Raw genomic sequence first — 19,582 nt, 5'->3', positions numbered from 1 at the left:
CATTAAAATATTACAAAGCTAAAGAGAAAAACCAAAGCCAAACAAACATAACAAAAAAACCAAAAGAAAACACACACACATAAACACACACACACACACACACACACACACACACACACACACACACACAGAACTTTAAAAGCTATCATCAAAGAATTCTTAAGATCCCTTAACTTTGCAGGCCAGTCATCTTGCCTTATTTCTCAGATGAACAAGCTATGTTGTTTTCCATGACAACAGAGATCAAGTGTATTTCATGTAAAGCAATGCTATGCCCATCTTTGTGAAATTACCACAAGCCCTGGCCTAAACCATGCCATATTCCATTAATGAATAAAGTGACAGAAACTTGAGAGAAAATTTTCCTTCACTGGATGAGCAGGCCTCTGATGATGAGCTGATGTCAGCCCCACCTCCCCTGCAAGCCTCCTTGAAGAGATTAAGCTAAGTGTGCGCCAGACCCCCATCACTCTTATTTTTAGCTCTGAGTTCCTCTCACAAGTACGGTGACCTGGGTCTCGGAATTCCACAGGGCTCCCAGGCATGGCTCATGATTCGTTTGCAGCTACCATGTGCACTGATTTCCAGAATAGGCAGGCTGGGTCGGGGGTGGGGCGGGGGTGCTGCAGAAAGGATTTAAATATAAAACCCTTCTTCTGAGTGCAAGTCTTTGGTCGGACTTCACAAATGCATCCCTTGGTGCCTAAGGCCAATGGCAATTAAAATAGAACCCAACTGATATTGTTCTCCAGGAGGGCTCCCAACACAACTAAGAGCTTTGGTCACGGGCTATTTTTGGCAATTGTGTTACTCATGTCTTATTCACCCCCTCCCCTCAGCCTCCCCACTGCCCTTCCTTCAACAAGCCAAGGCTGGTGACAGCCTCTATATATTTAAAGAGAGCAAGAGTCCCCTTACTCAGTTGAGCTGACAGAGACCACACAGGCAGGTAAGTGGATTGAAAGAAGTCTTTGGGCTCGGGTGGCTGAGTGACTAGGTGGCCAAATGGCGCTATATGGGATCCTATAGAGTGGAGGTATATTTTACATCCGAGTCTCAGCACCCACTCTGGCTACATATGAAGAGGGTCAAGTTATATGCTTGATCCATACGTGCATCTAGCAATTGTTTTAAACTTCCTAAAAGCATGATTAATATTGCGAGGTTTGGGAGTGTGTATGAAGGTCTCGGTTTGACTTCCTGCCGTCCTGAAAACAAAACCAAACAAAAACTTGGGAACCTCTCAGACAGAGCAACGAGCAGGGACTAATCTGGGGTGAAAGTCACTGTTGTAGTGAAATGACCTCCCTCCCCCACCCCCACTGTCCAGACCCGTGCTGTGGTCTCAGAACTGCCACACAGGAAGCAGAGGGGTGGCTCTAAGGAAGTACCTACCCTTGGGGTCTTGGTCTCTTAGTCCTTCAAGGGTTTGATACGAATATAGTGACGTTTTTCTAAAGTACTACGCAGTCCCAAAGCAGGTGTCATAGACACAATAGCACCAAAGAAAACCTTTCCCACCTCAGATCTTTGCTGCTTACAAGGTGTGGGTGCGTGATTGACGTTCCAGGGTTGTGGCTTTAAAATAGATACATACCAAATATGTTCAGCCACACGCATGCTTTTAGCCATTTAAAATTAATCCAAATTCCCGCCCCCCCCCCACCCCCCGCCCTGCAAAGACACTGTGATGCTGAAAATCCATTGAAAGCTTACATAGTGGGAAGATTCATTCCTTGACTGGGGTGAGGGTGACTCCTAGGGTTCCCTCCAGATCTCAGTCAAGGATTTCCTTTCAATATCCAGGCACTGAGAGCGAGAAGTGGTTTTAAGCAATGGCCTGGGTGGAAACACTGGGCAGATCAAAGCTGCCATCTCTAATCTCTGGTCCAGCCCTCAGCCAGGCTGGTGCCCCCGCCATGGAGGAGCTGGGTGGCCAGTGGAGGGGCTTTGTTTAACTGTGGTGTGATACATTGCCGGTTAGTAAGCGGTATGGACTGCCTCCTAGCTCAGGGCTGGGGCAGGCGGGGGCCTAAGCCATGAACAAGGGTAGGGGAATGCGGGCAGTCTGTGTGCACTTTGGAGACTCAGTGTTAAGGGAATGTACACGCTATGCTATGCTGGTTTTTAGGAAAACAAAGACCGAGGGCGGGGCAGGTTATCTTATGTGAAGCAATGCTATGCCCATCTGTATGAAATTACCACATCACTCCCAACTATAAAATGCTCTTATCTTTCAACCAGCTACGATGTGTAAAACTGCTTTATGTCCCAGAAAGTGTAGCTTTTCCTGAATTGGCTCTGGGACTCTCATTTGGGTTTAGTGTCAGCAGCCTCACAGTTAGAAAGAGGTATAGCTGAGCCACGCCTTGGTCCCTGCCTGGACATACAAAATATCTGTCAGAGGCAAAGAAGCACTCAGGACGGAGTGAGAGGCTGGATGGGGGTGAGAGGCAGTGTGGGGACAGGGTAAGTGGAGCAAGTAGCAGGACCCAACAGGCGAACCCCAAGAGCCTGACCCGGAAAGTGGAGACGGGACCCTGGTAGATGCACACCCCTAACTCTTGGGAGCCATGAGAAGAAAAGCAAAGTCACCAGAGTCAAAGGTTCAAATCATGGCTCTGAATAGCCCTTAGCTTCCAAGCTTTGGAACAGGAAAATGCGGGGGAATTTGTGTGGACTGAATACGATTCAGGGAAGCGCTTTATGAAGTTAACATGACTGTATGCACAGACGAAGCCTTTCAGCAAGGGTGCAGGGCCTTCTCTGAGTTAGGGAGGATGGCCAGCCAAGTACAAGATGATGACCTCAGTCCAGTGCTCAGAGTGGCTAACACGCTGACCACCAGCACAAGGTGACTGATATGTTTGTCAAGAGGAAGGATACAGGCCTCGGAATATGGTACACAGGAAATACAACTGCAGGAGGCAGCCTTCTAAGCATAAGCATGCTGCCCAGATCTCTGGGAGTACTTACTGCATAGAGGGTTGGGTGTCATGTCCAGAGAGAAATAGGACACCTGCCGAGGTGAAAATGGAGCGTCCCTCCCAGGGAAGGAAGTGGCCAGGGATGCAGGGCTTGTCTAGGAGCCCTGAAGCAAGGGGCCGGTGCAGAGCTCCACTGAGGACACTGTGGAGCACAGCAATCTGCATCTAATGCTGCTAACGTGCTCTCTTTTCTCTCAGAGCAAGTGTGAGCATCTTTAGAGTCCCAGAAAGTCCTGGAAATGTCATTCTTTGGGGGAAAGAAACTAAAGTTCAGGGGACTGCAGCAATCACGCAGGATTACGTGGCCAGAAAGCAGCAGAGCCAGGATGCAATCAGGGTACATACAACAGGGTCTTTAAAGCACACAGGTCAGAGCAGAGCCAAGAATGGCTTCCAGGAGCAGAAGTCAGCCATGCCACAGAGGATTCCAAAATTGAAAGCTTGGAAGCTAAGGCCTATTCAGAGCCATAATTTGAACCTTTGACTCTGTTGACTTTGTTTTTCTTCTCTTGGTTCCCAAGAGTTGGGGGTATGTATCTACCAGGGTCCTGTCTCCACTTTCCAGGTCTGGCTCTTGGAGTTCACCTGTTGGGTCCTGCTACTTTCTCTACTTAGCCTGTTCCCACACTGCTTCTCATCCCCATCCAGCCTCTCACTCTGTCCTGAGTGCTTCTTGCCTCTGACAGATATTTTGTATTTCTAATCACATGGCCACCATGCCTGAGAGCCAAGATTCGTGGCTATTTCTAAGCAATGAGTGCTTCCACAGTTTTGTGAAAGGTGGTGGTGGAGAGACTTCATGTATACACTTGGCTCGTAAGATCAGGAGGAAGCCACCCACTGCCCTTGACTCCTATTCTGGGAGCAGACAGGGTATGCCTCCCATCAGCCACAGGGACTCTGTGTGGGCAGGCTTCCCTTCAAAGCCTCAAGGATGATTGGCAAGGCAAACTTATGGAGGGCTTCAGAGAGGCAGAGCAGGCCGAGGCCAAGCCAGCCAATGCTACAGGCAGTCTGAGATGGAAGCAACTGTCCTGTGTGCTGGACACATGTGGGTAGCTGAGATTCTAGAGACAATTGATTTGTGGTCTGAAATGAAGATCAATGGAGAGAGAGTGAGAGAGAGGGGGTAAGGAGGGGGAAGGGGGAGGGAGGGAGAGGGAGGGAGGGAGAGAGCGCTTTGCTTGCTTTACAAAAATAGATTTAAAAACTGTACAGCAAGTCATGCCATGGAATCACCATGATAATATAAATGATAATATAAAGGCAACAAAATTCACTGGATCCCTGGGTGCACCGAGAAAATATACACAGTGCACTAACTGTTGTACTTTCACCCTTCTGGGGCAAACCTGCTCATTTCGACATGCATGGGACCGTGCTCAGGAGTCTAAGCCATGTGCCCCAGATCAGAATGTTAGCGTTCTGAACATGGCTTCGGGTCTTTCCAAAGCCCGGGTCTTTTCATACTCTGTTGTCTGCCTTGCTGAACTAAGAGAGGAGATGGCACTGGAGAAGAGACAACTGCTGAGCAGCGTTTCTGAAGAGAGGCTTCGATCACTCCTGGTTCATTCAGGTCCTTAAATTAGTCTCAGGGCTTGAAGGAGTCTAGAAGATGCTTTGCTGCATCACAGCCATGCCAATGTCCATGCCTACGGGTGATGGAAGTCAACAGTGAGCAAGACTTCCAGCTCTGGAGGAGCCCTGTCTGTGTTTGAACACCACTGATTCCTGGGATGTCCCCCACCACTGATTCCTGGGATGTCCCCAAGGCTCCTTCAGTGACTGCTTTCTATGCTCCATGAAGAGAGCATGGGTCTGTGGGATCTCAGTTCTCACCAGATGAGATCCTTGGTCACTGGAAATGCTCACTCATGTGTCTTCTGCAAGAGATATTCCCAGAGTTGAAACTTGCATGCAGGTCAACTGAGCCAGCCTTTGAAATGCAGCTCCTCCCACTTACAGCCTCTGTGATCTTGGCCAAACTCGATCCATCTATCTTTCTTTATAGTTTTCTCACCCCTCCCCCAAACTTAGGAACAATACAATTTACTGTGTTGGGCTGTTGTCAATAATATATGAAATCTATTGTAAACACGAACAGTGGCCAATACTAGTATGGGGAAACAGCTCTGGAGTCAGAGGAGTTCCAGCCAGGCTAAGCATGTGATCTAGGACACGGATGTAAATTCCCTAAGTGTTCACATTTCCTTACCTGAAAAGCATCTGGCTGGAAGGTCATGAGTTACCATGGTGCCTGGTTGTGCTCAAGAACCATTTGCTTCAGTAGTTGTGGCTGAGATAGTACTAACTCTAATTATCACAAAGCCCAGACAGGGGTTCTGGGAGAACTCTGTCTCAGCTAGTGTGGACAGTTCAGCTCATCTCGAGGAGGCCTCTTTTTAGAATTAGCGTGCAAGCCAGCACCTCTCTTAGCTGTTGGGGGTCTCGGTTCCAAGTCTTGGCTTAAGCATCTCTCCAAGATTTTTAAATGGACCTCTAAGAAGAATTAACACAATCACTATGTGGCTATTTTTGTCTACCCTGCTTTGCCCTAAAACATCATCTTTTAGTCTTATGGTTGCAAGGGGGTGGGTAGAGAAAGAAAGAAAGAGGAAGGAGAAGGAGGAAGAGGAGGAGGGAGGGAAAAAGGAAAGGAGGAAGGGAGGAAGGAAGGGAACTCGGAAGACAGTCCAGTGAGCAGTTCAGCTTTATTTTAGAATTTTCAGAGGACACATGACAGTTTAAAGTGGTAGCAGAATCAATGAAAACTTACATTCTGAAACCGAGGACCACACAGTTTACAGAGTGGCAGTGCCTGAACAGAAGCGATCCTCTGAGCAGGGCCCAACGAACCCTCATTTTGGAAAGGATACTAAAGGTCAGAGAGGTTAATGGTCTTCCTGGACCACACAGCTTTGAAGAGGTTAGAAGGAATAGATTGTGGATTTGGATCTAATCTCATTGATTCACCAGAGAATTCCCATGTGGTGGCAATTCTCGTTCATAGCCTGTTAGTAAGAAGGCCATGCCAGGCCATCTCTGAGCGGAATCAGGGTAGCCGAGACTGTCTAGTCTGTTCCCAGATGGTATGGCAGGCCCCACCTTCCACCTCATCCTTATAAATTCTTGTCTCCCTTTCTGACCCTGACCTATGACTTATCTATGATAACAGCAACCCCAGGAATAATCCCAGAAAGCGGTGCCAGGTGGTTTGATGGTGACCTAGCTGACAAACAGTGCTGACTGACAGTCAAGCCTATATTTGGTGTCCCACCTTCAGTGACCCTTGCCAGTTCCAAGCAACGCTGATAAACAAATGGGCCCATCTCTTGGCACTGTGCCAAGGTAAATAACTCACCCTAAGCCCAGCTCTGGGTGTTGAAAAGTAGCTATTCCAAAGCAACGCCGAAGCCAAAAAGGCCATTTGTCAGCCAGGACCTAAATGTACTTTCCAATTGCAACGACTTGATTAGCACAGGGGTGGTCTTTGAGTTGCCTGCAGTAAAGAAAATAATCACATTTGCCTCAGTATAGCTCAATACTGCTTTAAATCCCCACCATCTGTCCATGACCTTCACAAGGGTCCTGTGCACAAGAGGACGTTAACATTTATTTTCTGCAAGTTCAAGTGATAAGTGACAATCAGAACCCATGCATTCTGATTCAGGACATGTTCCAAGACTGCTACCTTCTGACCTGTGAGCCCTGGAGGAGGAAATGGAAGGCACTTCCCTTGCATAGCCTCCATTGCTGTTTTCCCTTCTCCAGGAAGGAATGCACATTTATTAAGTGAGTCGCTGTATATTTCTGCTTTGGGTTTTGAATCCTGATATATGGACGGCACAGAGCTATGATCTCTCACTAACAAGGTTGTTGAGATCCATTAGCTGGTGAGGAGGTATTATAGATAATACTGCCCTCAGTTTGAAAAGTCAGCCTAGGAAAATGCATGAGAATATGTCAATATGACTATATGTTCACACACACACACACACACACGGAAAATGCACGAGAATATGTTTATATGTTCACACACACAGGCAGAAAATGCATGAGAATATGTATGTATGTTCACACATACACACATGGAAAAATGCTTGAGGATATGTATATATGTTCACACACACACACACACACGCACGCGCACACGCGCGCGCGCGCACACACACACACACACACACGGCATCTCCGTCTCCCGCTAAACTTTCTGGGGGCATGCTGATGAAATCACTGACAATGGGAAATGAGAAATCTGACCTGAGGTTGTTTTCACTGACAGTTTCCACATCATGAAGGTCACTGTCATGTTCTCAGGTGAGACATACTCCATTTCTCCTGCTCGTATTGCGTTGAAACTGAAGATCAAAATGACCATAAACAAAATTGTGTGATTCCACTCTTTTCTAGAAAATGTATTATCTTTTATAAGGGAAGAATGGATCCGGGAAAAAGACGTTAGCTAAGAATTAACCCTAGATCTTTGCTTTTTATGTAGCCACCTTGGCTAAGAATGACTATGCCATACAGTTTTCAAAATTCATTCTAACCCAAGAGTCTGCAGTTTGAATGGAATCCAATAGAACTTCTTAGGCTCTTTTTGGAGATATGAAATTATTATGGAATCTTGCTTAACTCTTAAATCTTCCAGAAATGTTCCCCAACCCTCTTCCTGTATCTGCTGGACCCATGCTCACCCTTAAACACTGGATATGGTCTCTTCTGTGACCTGCAACTCACTGCTGTTCTCTTGACCGAGCACTCTGGCCCAAGGTGTTCTGGCTCCTGTCTGCTTGCCTCACTGGAATGTGGGCTTCTCAATGTCGGGGACACAGTCACTCATTCTTCCATGTTCTCTCCTCGATCCACTACTTAGCATCCAGTACAGTGTACCAGACAGGCAGGTAGTAAGCACACAGTGAGTGGGTGAGTGAGTGAGTAAATGCAGATTTGACTCACTTCACTCTTTCATTCCACTGAATACACTGAATGGCAGAATAGAAACATCTACAGAATGTTTCCTTCTTTTGAAGTTGTTTCCTAATTTCTTTTTTCTAAACAAACAGAGAAGGCAGAGAGGAAGCACAGGCTGTTTAAGATGACCTCTGAAGGAACAGGCACTTCAAGGGATGCTCAGATAGGGACAGTCCCTTCTTCAGTCCAGTGTCAGGTTCAGTGGTCTGTTTTCTGTTTACCTTCTGTTTCTTAGCAAAAACTGTCATTGTTATTGAGACTGGGAGACTCCACCCGGAGAGCTGACCCAAGAGGGCTTAGTGCTAATCGCAACCATTATAAGAAGGCAACTGTCTTCCCAGAACTGAAAGGGAAGGCCAGGACAGCCTCTTAGAGTGGCTTGATAGTGCTTAGTGTCCATGATACTATGACGTGTCAAGCTTCTTAAAAGCCACAGGATGCTGAGGCAAGTCCTGGGCAAAAGACAGGGCTACAGAAGGCTACTGACTATCAACAGCTTAATTCAGCTCTGCTTTAAGGAAACTAAACACTTGGCCTCGCACTTACTGGCCCGGGAACATTGTGGGTTGCCCTTTATTAGTATCTCTTGAAATTACCCTCCAGTGAAAAGCTGAGAGAAGAGAGGTGTGGCTGTGTGGCAGAATGTGTCCCAAAGGTGCAGGGGGACAAGACAGTACCATTTCCCAGGAGCCCCCTGAGGTCTTAAGTCCCTTCTTACGCACTGAACCATCTGGTGCCCTAAACGACATTGTCACACCCCAGAGAAAAGTAGGGGGTGGGATGGGTATAGAGAAAAGCTCTACAGCCCTTCTAGGTGCACATAGCATGTGGAGGGTTGCTGAGAGCAGTCTGCCTTCCCTGACTGCTGAGCTACCATAAGGCAGAACTACATGGCTGTATAAACTATATGAACATTGCGTGGCTGGCAATGGTGTTCCTCAACAACAGACTCGAGGCTCAACACTCAACAAGAGAATTTCCCTATTCTCTATTTTTGCCAGCTGGATAAGTTAACCCCATAAGGCCCCACTCGCGGCACCAGTGCTGCCTGCTCTGAGGCATTCCAAAGCAGCGCCTCCCAGATGTAAGGGAGAGTTGCGCTAGACAAAAGCAGGTCAATTTCAGAAGCCAAGCCCTGTAGCGGGGTGGTCTGATGTGCTTTGTTGCTAATTAATAAGAAGCCATCCCATCTGGGCAGGGCAGATGAGATAGGTGTGGCTAAGGTTCCCAGACTTAGAGAGACAGAGAGGATTCTGGGAGAAGAGGGAGAAAGACCCGAGGAGAGAGAGGAGAAGGCCACCATGGGTTAGATGGAAGAGGAACACATGGCTGGCATGGATGGAAGATTCGGCACAGATGAAGAACATTAGCAAGTATTTGGGATTATGGATGGGAGGTAGCTTAGTAGAAGTTATTAGAAACAGATGGCATGGGATCGGGGCAGGTATGGGATACCTGTCCTAGCATGAAAAGTAGTTAGAGGATTAATGTCTGCCCTGCCCAAGGTTAACTAAGGCTAATCAAAAATATAACAGGTGTCTGTCTTGATTGATTGCGAGCCAGGCATACTGATAATATTGATTAATTTAAAAACAACAAAGCCCACTTCCAACGAGAGAACTTTCAAACATTAGATGACAAAAAGTAGTATTAGCATACAATTTTATGTACATTGAGTCTAGCTGTCTATTCCTTCCAGGAACCCTAGGAGATACATAGGGACAGATGTTGCTGATATTTAACTAAGCTGACTCAATAAATGGATTTCTCAAAGCCTCCAGTGTCTGAGCTATTTGTAGAACGTAGTCATTTGCTGAATGAATGAATGAATGAATGAATGAGTGACTGATGAATCAGGCCATCCCCAGATCACTGTACTTCTAGGTCAGTTTACCCTTAATGCCATCTAAACCTAGGGTATTTGATTTATATCCTTTTAGATTGACCTCGGCCAGAATCCTCATCATGCCGAACTGGGGTGGAGGCGCAAAATGCGGAGCCTGTGAAAAGACGGTTTACCACGCAGAAGAAATCCAGTGCAATGGGAGGAGTTTCCACAAGACCTGTTTCCACTGCAGTGAGTTAGATAGACCCCCATGGGCGGCACTGCTGTCATGTGGGGGTTCTGATTTCTCATTTAATCCTAGCACTGACTGCCAGTGGTTCTCACAGTGTGGGCAGCATGCAGGAACATGGCCAGGAAGCTGTGAGAAACACGGCCTGTGGGCTTGACTTGAAGAAGGCACAGTGCTCCCTTGAGCACTTTCTCAGCTATACACCAACTTAGAGGTGCTTTCAGCAGCTCAAAGTCAGGGCAAGTGGGCCTGGCCCTCATCTCTGTGACATTTACAAAGTATGGCTTGGCAGAGAAAGGAAACTAGCGGTTGTCTGGAGCCAAACTAGAGCTGGCTCTTTGTGTGGCCCTGGTCAGCTGTCACTGAAGCCAGCTGTGACTGGTCTTCCTAAGAAAGGACTGAGGTCAGGCCCTGGGCAGCACATGCCATTTCTGTAAGTGTCCGGCTTAGGTATCAGAGCTTCATGAAGGAACTCTTTATCAGCTGCCAGACAGACTTACAAAATGCCCAAACTGAGAGAGCTCTGAGCTACCGTGATCTACCCAAGGGTCTGTAACATGACTTTGGTCACGTCTCATCTCTAATCCCAGGTGGCATGCACCTGCAAGCAGAGCGAGGGGCTACACCTGGCACTTTCAGACTCCCACTCCAGTGCTCCGTGATGTCACAGTCTGAAGTTTCCTTGTACTTAGTCCTTTTTCTGGGAGAAATGGGCCATGGCTTTGGGATGGCCCCTCACGACGCCTGCTTCTAGGCTACCGTGATTCTCACGTGTTAGCTTTGTTCAGTATCCGCTAGCTGGATCAATCCTCATCCTTCTGCCCCACTCTAGCAGTAGCAAACAGAACTTCAGTGCTCCAGCTCCTAACTAACGTGAGGGCTCAGAATTACATACTCCTACCGTATCTGTCACAAACAGCGACACGTTATTTTCTCTGCTGAAGTTTCATGGTCTCTCCCCTCCTCAGCAAACATATTTATAGAGGAAAAAGAGGAAGAGGACTGTTCTGGGTGATTAGGTTGTCAAACTTACTGATGCTTTGGGGTTTAGTGATGGGGAATTATCTGTTAAGTCGTCTTATCCCTCCCTCATTGTCACCATTGTGTATTTACAACTATCTAGAACTATCCAGAATTCTGCAAGCCTTTGATGTTTTTCTAAACATGGCCAGTGTTCTTTAAAGTGAATAGAATTGGAAAGAATACTGGAATTAAACAAGAAGGAAGCTTTGAGTCTAGGTTTTTCCAATTGCTATGTAACATGGGAGTTGTTTAGCCACAGTGGGCCTCAGTTTCTCTATCCATAAGATGAAGAGGGGTTTCCCCCATGGTTCCTTATAGGAGAAAACTTGGGTCCTATACCTGGAAATGTAGCCTTCCTGGCTTTGTCTTGCTTTTATTAATTAACTTTGATGCCTGTGCAGGGAGTAGATGGAAGCTTCCCTCTGGGGGTTGTCTTGACTGCCCAGTGGAAGACGCTGGCTGTGCTCAGTGGAGCCACAGGAGAAGGGTTTGAGCACTTGGCAGTGATCTCCTTTGGCTTAGGCCATGGGTGGGATGGAAGAGGAGCAGTGTGGGCTTCAGCTGTGTGGGCAGGGCCTCTGGGAAGAGGCACACTTTTCTCCATCATCTCCAAGAGGCTTCCTAGACGCCAGCCAAGCTTCTGCTGATAGGAAACACGGCTCAGAGGGGCAGCTCCACCTCAGTTCATCCCACCAGTGTTGTTCTGACTTCTAGATAAGTTCTAGCACTGACTGAGCCCTCCATATCAGTCTATCAAAAAAAATGTATATTCCACAGTACTCATCCTGTAAACCTAGTACCCATAATGTAAACCATGTATGTAACATTCCATAGCACTCATTACCTTACAAGCATACCAATAAGAGACTAGGTAAAATCAGTTTTGAACTATCTCATTGAGCACAATATGCATGACCTAAACCCATTATATAAGTCTCATTACTCATGAGATATTTTACATTCCTTTAGCATTTGTACTGCTTGAAGTTGGGTATGATTTTGTGAGCATATCAGCATATCAACCATGGCTGGTTGCCATGCTAATGGACAGCACAGTTGTCTACTACTGTGTACAAATGTTTTTCAGGGGCTGGCAGGATGGCTCAGTGGGTAAAGGTGTTTGCAGCCAAACCTGATGACCTGAGTTCAGTTCCTGGGACTCATATGGGAGAGAAATAATTCCTTCCTACAAGTTATCCTCTGCCTTCCTCTCACATGCTAACACACACACACACACACACACACACACACACACACACACACACACACACACAGACACACACTAAAAAGCTCTTTGGAAGCCAGCATTGGCTAAGACTTGTGCTGTATTCGTCACTAGCTGTCATGGTGAGCTGGGAGTGAGAACTGAGGTCAACCACAGCTCTGGAACTCACTGCTGCCTAGCAAAGGAAGTCACTGATATCTGATGACAAGTACATTCACTCAGCCAGTCACTCACTGGACCTTTGCACGGGGTCTGGAGATATTAAAGTCCTCTGGAATTCAGCCCATAAGCCATCAGCAGATATGCTAGCAACTGTGGAGGGTGCTGACTGAGGGCAACAAGGCCAGACACGGGTTTCTACCTTTCACGCCCAGTGTAAGGCATCTCCCTTAAATTATTCTTCAAAGAAAAATGTGTTCTCCTATTCAGAGCATTTTCAAGTCTCTCATGCTATTGGACACTCTCTCAATGACTTTTTTTTTTAAAGCAAAGTATTAAAAAAATATTTATTTATTCACTTTACATCCTGATTGCAGCCCCTTCTCTCCCAGTCCCTCTCTCATTTACCCTTCCCCCATTTTCACCACTTCTTCTCTTCAGAGATGGGGGGAGTCTCCCATAGCTACCAACCCTTTTTGGCACATTAAGTTGCTGCAAGATTAGGCACATCCTCTCCCACTGAGGAGCACAGAATTTTTAGCCTATAGAAACTTGAATAAATTCTCTCCCATACCCCCATTTTTCAAGCTCCACAACCACTAGCCTCTGGCCCATTCTACTTCATTCATAACCTCAGCTTCTTCTTTTATGCCTGTTTCAATTACTTTCTTTTTTAACAACAAAATGCCACTTCAGAAAGGCATATCGACTTGCAACAACCTTATCTATGCCAGATTGATTATAAAGATCATTTGGTACAACTGCTTTTCTTTTTTTAAAGAAACAAATAAATTGAATGTACATGTTTTATTATTTCTGAGGTCATGATCTCATTTAGAGATTATCACTATAAACACTTGAGGGTCATTATTGCAAAGCACTACAGTGTTTTGTTAAGTTGTGGAAATTCCTTACACTCTCCATTGCCTTAGTGTTATGGTAGGTCATAGCTCTGTGTGTTGAACTCATTTCTGTGTGTGGAGCTGTAGCCTCCTGGTCAGGGACCAAACAAGGGTGGGCTTCCTGTCACGGGCTCAGACACAGACCTAAGTGAACACGAGCTGATCAGGGAAGCTAGCTACAGTCAGCTGTCCCAAAAGTGAGTGGTTGCAAGGTAGGATGCAAAGAAAGAATGGGATCCCTGAGTTTGTGGGAGATTAGGAACAAACGGCATATCCAAATCAATATGTTGTTGTGTTATTAAATAGTGTAAGATTATTTGACAGTTTAATTTATATCTTTAAAAGTACCACCCTCAGGATTGCCTGTGCCCTGGGTTAAATTCCCAAAGCCATATGCTCAAGCACACACAGACACAGATACACAGACACACACACAAACACAGACACACACACACACACACACGAATGCATGCATAAAGTCTTTTCAAGTTTGAAAAACAAGACTTTCTGTACACTTTGTCTTTTGATTTAGTTACCTTACATTTGGGGACAGATGCCACGAGGTAAGTTAAGTAGTATACAACAGCGAGGCAGCCTGAGCCAATGGGAGACTAAAAGGACCAGTGAGCCACTTGTGTCCCTTTTGCCCCATCCCGAGTCCAGAACTGGACACAATATCAATATGCTCTTCAAAAACTCTGACGAAGGGCAGTGGTGGTGCATGTCTTTAATCCCAGCACTCGGGAGGCAGAGGCAGAGTCAGGCGGATCTCTGTGAGCTGAAAGCCAGTTTGATCTACTGAGTCAGTTCTAGGGTAGCCGAGGCTACTACACAAAGAAACCCTGTCTCCAAAGACCAAACAAAACACAAACAAAAAACAAAAAACCCCGCCAAAAACAAAAACCAACCAACCACCCAACCAAAAAAACCCAACCCCCGTAAAGCCCCAAAACAAACAAACAAACAAAACCCCACAAACAATCACACACCTTGGCCTCCAACCCCCAACTCCTGTGATGCCATTCAGCACGATTTATTAGTTGCTTAGGAACGCTGTTGCTATCAGGTCCAAGACTACATACTTGGTTGCAGTGCTGACTTCTACCTCTTCTAGCTGGGTAGTACGCCAAACGTGACACTTCGCTTCTCTGAGCCCCTTCCCTCATCTGCAAAACCAGGAGGCTCTTGGGACCAGATGCTCTGTGTGTGCCACAAATCACAGCCGTGTTCTTGGCCTGGGGCTCTGAACACACAGCATCAGGTGCAGATGAGAGAGATGGCGAGAAGTCAAGCCTAACCTCCTTTCTTCTGCAGTGGCCTGCAGGAAGGCTCTGGACAGCACCACTGTGGCAGCTCACGAGTCGGAGATCTACTGTAAGGTCTGCTATGGGCGCAGGTACGGCCCCAAGGGGATCGGGTTTGGACAAGGCGCTGGCTGCCTCAGCACGGACACGGGCGAGCACCTTGGCCTGCAGTTCCAACAGTAAGTTCCTGCCATGCTTCTTCCTTCTCTGCTAGTCTCCAATTATCAAGACAGTTCAGTCTGTTCCCATAGCAACATTTTCTGGAAGTGGAGAATGGACTCTATTGTTGACTTGCCAACAATAGAAATATTCACTCTGACCAAGTGCTAACAATGTGTTGTCTCTCTGAAGACTTCCCTTAAATTATCCGCCTTTCTAAAGGGCAATTACTTTTACATGATGGTCCTCCGTTTGCATGTCAAGAGAAAACCAAGAATGTACAGATGTTCCATTATTTGACCTTTTCTTACCCTTTGAGAGCTTCTGTGTAAATCACACGGATGTGTGATTTGGCAATGGAAAGCAATGGCTGTCCTCTGTGTGCTTTGTCATTAAAGATTTCTTTCTTAGGGTGTAAAATGAGTAACGTCTGCAGCGCAAAGGGAAGGGTCTGGGGATGAGCCTCTGAAGGAAATAATCAATTAATGTGGTTTTGTGGGTCTCCTCGGCTGCCCGACGCCTATACGGTACTGATGTTCACAAACACAATCCTAAGGGTGTAGGAAATCACAATAGCCACTGCCAGCTCAGCCTGCTCCCCCGGTTTCAATGTTGCTCACCACTGACCATGAGCCAGAATGGAAAACAGTCTGATGGCGGCTGGTCCACAGCTGCTGTCTGGCCAGCTGGTATCTGTCTGTGCTCAGCCCTGCGGTGACTGGCCAGAAAGACCAGCTGAACTGAGAGTCCCTCGGAGAGCAGTTTACCATTTTGGTCCCTTAAGAAGAGAGTCATCCAGCACAGAGCCTGGCTGGAAAAGTCGAGGGATGTGTGCTCACATGTTTACTAGGGGCCTTTTCTTTATTCCTTCTCATCACTCTCCATGCCAGCTGGAGACCTGTTAAAGACAGGGAGGTGATGCCAACTGCACGCTGCTGCTTGACCTTGCGTTATTTAAAGCCTCTGGAGCCCTGGGTTTGTTTCCTAGCTCTACCAGCAGGAGGCGCCTTGTCTTACCACTGTCTGGTGCCCCCTCTTTTCCCATGTCCATGTCCACTTCAGACACTGGGAAGGCTCAGGAGATGCCAAGCACAAGGGAACATCGAAGACTAAGAATGCAAGGAGCCAAGTCTTTGCCTCTATTTCTGATACTGCTCTCAAGGGGACGGGTGACTTTGGGGTGAATGACAAGGGGCAATTTGTAATAATAAGGTGTGTATCAGTCTCGTCCTACAGTTTTCACCACTCAGATAATCAGCTGGCCTCATGATAGCTCCAAAAAATCTGTAGGGGAAAAAAAAAAACAAAACAAACAAAAAAAAACAACAGACCAGTAACAGCACAACGACGCTGCATGAGTGTGCACAGAACACTCACTGAAGTGTGAAGGCAAAGGCGGAAAACCGTTAGAGCCAACACACGTTTGCCAATCCACACCAACAGGGCCTGTGCTCAGTGCTTTAACACAACCGTCATACTTAACCCTCTCAGCAACGGAGACAGGCCCCACGATTGCCCCCGTTTTCCAGATGAAAGGGGCACAGTGGAGTGAGGAGTGTCATGTGAACTTTCATACTGTGTGCCAAGGGAAGTCTTCGTTTATGTGTCTACCAGGTCCCCAAAGCCGGCACGCGCAGCCACCACCTGCAACCCTTCCAAGTTCTCTGCCAAGTTTGGAGAATCAGAGAAGTGCCCACGATGCGGGAAGTCGGTATATGCTGCTGAGAAGGTTATGGGAGGTGGCAAGGTGAGCATGTCCGGGCGAGCCGAATAGCAGATCCTCAACTCCACAGGATTCGGGGGAGATGTGAGAGTGGGGACTGTGGGGGAGACCTAACCCCTTCATCCTCCTTAGCTCCCACAACTTGTCTGGAAACCACACATGCCCACCATTTCCCAATTTTGTGACTGTTACCTAGTGCCCTTTGAGAACTACAACTAGTGCAGTTTGTCACAGTAAGAAGGAATGTACTAGTTCTAAGAACTGCTGCCTAAAGGCATTGCATCGCATTTTCCTGGAACCCCTGGCATTATTAGTTGAGGACCCGTTTACATAAGAGAAAGGACAGCAAGGGCACTGCTTTGTGTGCTGTTGGTCAGTGGAACTACAATGTGACACTTGCCTCCCTGATAAATAACTGTCTTGTGACTCCCAGCCTTGGCACAAGACCTGCTTCCGCTGCGCCATCTGTGGGAAGAGCCTGGAGTCCACAAACGTCACTGACAAGGACGGGGAGCTGTATTGCAAAGGTAAGCGGTTGCCCAAACTTTCTTGAAGCCTGCTTTCCCAAAGGCCTTGGGGGGGGGGGTACTGTGCCATGCTTAGAGGCCTACCTATGTCTGCTTGGAGTAAGGCTACTCAGCTTGGCAGTTTGGGCTCTTGGAAGGGAGCAATACTGCCTAAGGGAGATGGTATAGCCACTGACCCCCAGCTCTGGCCTTCCCCACTGGAAGTTTGCAGTTGCTCAGGGGTTTGGAACTACAGGTACCCAGAAGGGAGATGAGGAAGAACAGAGTCCTGCCTTAGGCCTAGACAAACAGGATTAGTCCTGAAAAGCCAAACATCTCTCTTGTTGTGGTAGGCAGATGCTGGTGTCTGGCTGAGGGGAAGATCATCCCGGCCTCATCTGGATGCCTCCCTTTCTCTTCCTGACATCTGCTTCTGATATTGCAAGTCACTTAGCAACCAAACGGACAGAACTGTCTTTTGTCCTGATCTTTGCAGCTCTGCCTCTTAGCTGCTTCCAAAATTCCATGGTCCTGTGTAGATATGGTGAACCCCAGCTACACACCTTGCACCCTGCCAAAAAAAGAAAGAGCACACTAGGGAGCAATATGTCCTGAGCCCTGCAGCCATCTCTATTCTGCGGCTCAGAGCAGCAACTTCATCACCTAATGGTGGTGTTCAAGAAGCTTCAAATGCTTGCGGTGGAGAGAGAGAGACGGGGAGTATGTGAGAGGTGGGGTAGTCAAGAGCAATTGCTAATTGAGACTAGGTACCGGGTGTGGTAGCACAGACCTGTAATCTCCACACTTGGCAGGATGAAACAAATAGATAGCAGCTCCAGACAGGGATGTACCAGTGTCTCAAACAGACGCAAAGACCACAGATTGCCAAAACCTTCCCCATGGAATTCGCTTCGTCTGACAGGCAGCAGAGATATAGGCCTTCCACAGAGGAAAGCAACCACTGGGGGTGATTCTAAAGACAGTCAGTCCTCTGGGCTCCAGGAGTGATGCAGTCTTGGAAAGGGGCATTCCAGGAACAGGGGAGAGCAACCTCCTAGGAAGGACATTACAGTATATCACAGGAAGTGCAAGCACTTCTGAGTGCCTGGTGGGCACGGCAGGGCCAGAGATTCCAGCTGACTTATGTGGACTACCTTACAAGAAAGTGTCATGTAACACGGTGAGGTGCAAAGACATATAAACAAAGATTCTCAGCAAATTTAAGGACCGCTTTGTTTCACTAAAAGTTAAAAAGGATGGTGTTCAGGCAGGATCTAGAATAGCAATGCTAATCCATACATTCTCTCTCATCTTCTGGTTCACAGTTTGCTATGCCAAAAATTTTGGCCCCACAGGCATTGGGTTCGGAGGCCTTACCCAGCAAGCGGAAAAGAAAGAGTGAAAAGGCGTGCTTCCTCACAACCCTGCCAGCCAACGGCAGTGCCCAGTAACCCCAAGAACATTACAGAGTTTGCCCCAAACGGCCTCTTTTGTAGCTGGACAGCATTTGTATTCAGGAGCAGTCACAGGCTGCACCAAAGTAACAAGAGAACTTTGGAAGAAAACACTGGAAATGTAATCTGCAACAGACACTTCATTATTTACTATTCTTGGGGTGGTAGAAGCAATAAATATTTTAGTGGTGCTGTCTATCTGCCTTCTTTGCAGAGGGGAAGGGGAGAAGGGGGAAGGGAAGGAGGGAGGGAGGGAGGGGAGAGAGAGAGAGAGAGAGAGAGAGAGAGAGAGAGAGAGAGAGAGAGTCTGGTACAGGAGCATCTTCTTCATAACCAAGGGCAGAGAAAACAGGAGGTCTGAGAAAAGACAGAATATTAAAGCAGATCATATGAGGAAAATCAAAACTAATACGATGACTAAAAGGCTGATCCTTTTGCCCTGCCATGGGATGTGCAAAATTGTGGAAACTGAGAAATAACAACAAAGCTTGGCCAGGAGGATAATTTTCTCTTATTCCACAATTCCTTGGAGCTTAGTAATTTTCTTAAAAACTTCTTTTACTTCAAGTTGCTGCCCTCAATAATGAAACACAGCCAATTAGACAGGCCTTTCTCTGCCTCTTTGGTGGCTTGAAAGTTTGTATCTTCTTTAAGCAACCATACTGTTTTCCCCACCCCTTTGTAATTCCTTTAACTGCTTGGAAAAATCAAATATAAAAATAAAAATCTCGTGATAAAAGCTATGAACACTAGGCAAGACCATCAGTTTCTCTATGCTCCAAGTTCCAAGAAAGGCTATTTTTTTAAAAACAAGCAATCATTTCAGGGTGGTGGTGGCACACAGCTTTAATCCTAGCCCTTGGGAAGTAGAGGCAGCACATCTTTGAGTTTGAGGCCAGCCTGGTGTACAGAGAGAGTTCCAGGACAACCAGCGCTACATAGGAGACCCTGTCTCAAAAAACAAAACAAAATCCCAAAACCAAAACAACAACAACAAAACCACCACCACCAAGCAGTCATTTAGTTTATGTGCTGCCTTGGACAATGTCCTGTGTGGATTTTAAGAGCAATACAGTACTTTGGCTTGTCAT

General features: G+C 46.9%; 1 protein-coding gene across 1 annotated transcript; it reads left to right on the top strand.

Moving 5' to 3' along the window:
• The first annotated feature begins 794 nt into the window (after positions 1-794).
• Csrp3 (cysteine and glycine rich protein 3) lies at positions 795-18,689 on the top strand. Its single transcript, XM_051148607.1, has 6 exons — positions 795-949; positions 9,902-10,038; positions 14,660-14,828; positions 16,423-16,555; positions 16,965-17,058; positions 18,363-18,689. The coding sequence occupies exons 2-6, from the start codon at positions 9,927-9,929 to the stop codon at positions 18,437-18,439; spliced, it is 585 nt and encodes a 194-aa protein (XP_051004564.1). The 5' UTR covers positions 795-949; positions 9,902-9,926; the 3' UTR covers positions 18,440-18,689.
• Positions 18,690-19,582: the final 893 nt, after the last annotated feature.

This window comes from Acomys russatus, chromosome 7 (genome assembly GCF_903995435.1).
Source record: "Acomys russatus chromosome 7, mAcoRus1.1, whole genome shotgun sequence".
In the NCBI taxonomy this organism is placed as follows: domain Eukaryota; kingdom Metazoa; phylum Chordata; class Mammalia; order Rodentia; family Muridae; genus Acomys; species Acomys russatus.
Note: the sequence above shows the minus strand (reverse complement) of the source record. Positions and strands in the feature narration are given on the sequence as shown.

Excerpts from the sequence above, each read along its gene's own strand:
- Csrp3 (XM_051148607.1), top strand. The coding sequence starts at position 9,927 with ATGCCGAACTGGGGTGGAGGCGCAAAATGCGGAGCCTGTGAAAAGACG. Across the intron at positions 16,556-16,964 it reads AGGTTATGGGAGGTGGCAAG|CCTTGGCACAAGACCTGCTT; the intron begins GTGAGCATGTCC and ends TGTGACTCCCAG. Across the intron at positions 17,059-18,362 it reads CGGGGAGCTGTATTGCAAAG|TTTGCTATGCCAAAAATTTT; the intron begins GTAAGCGGTTGC and ends TCTGGTTCACAG.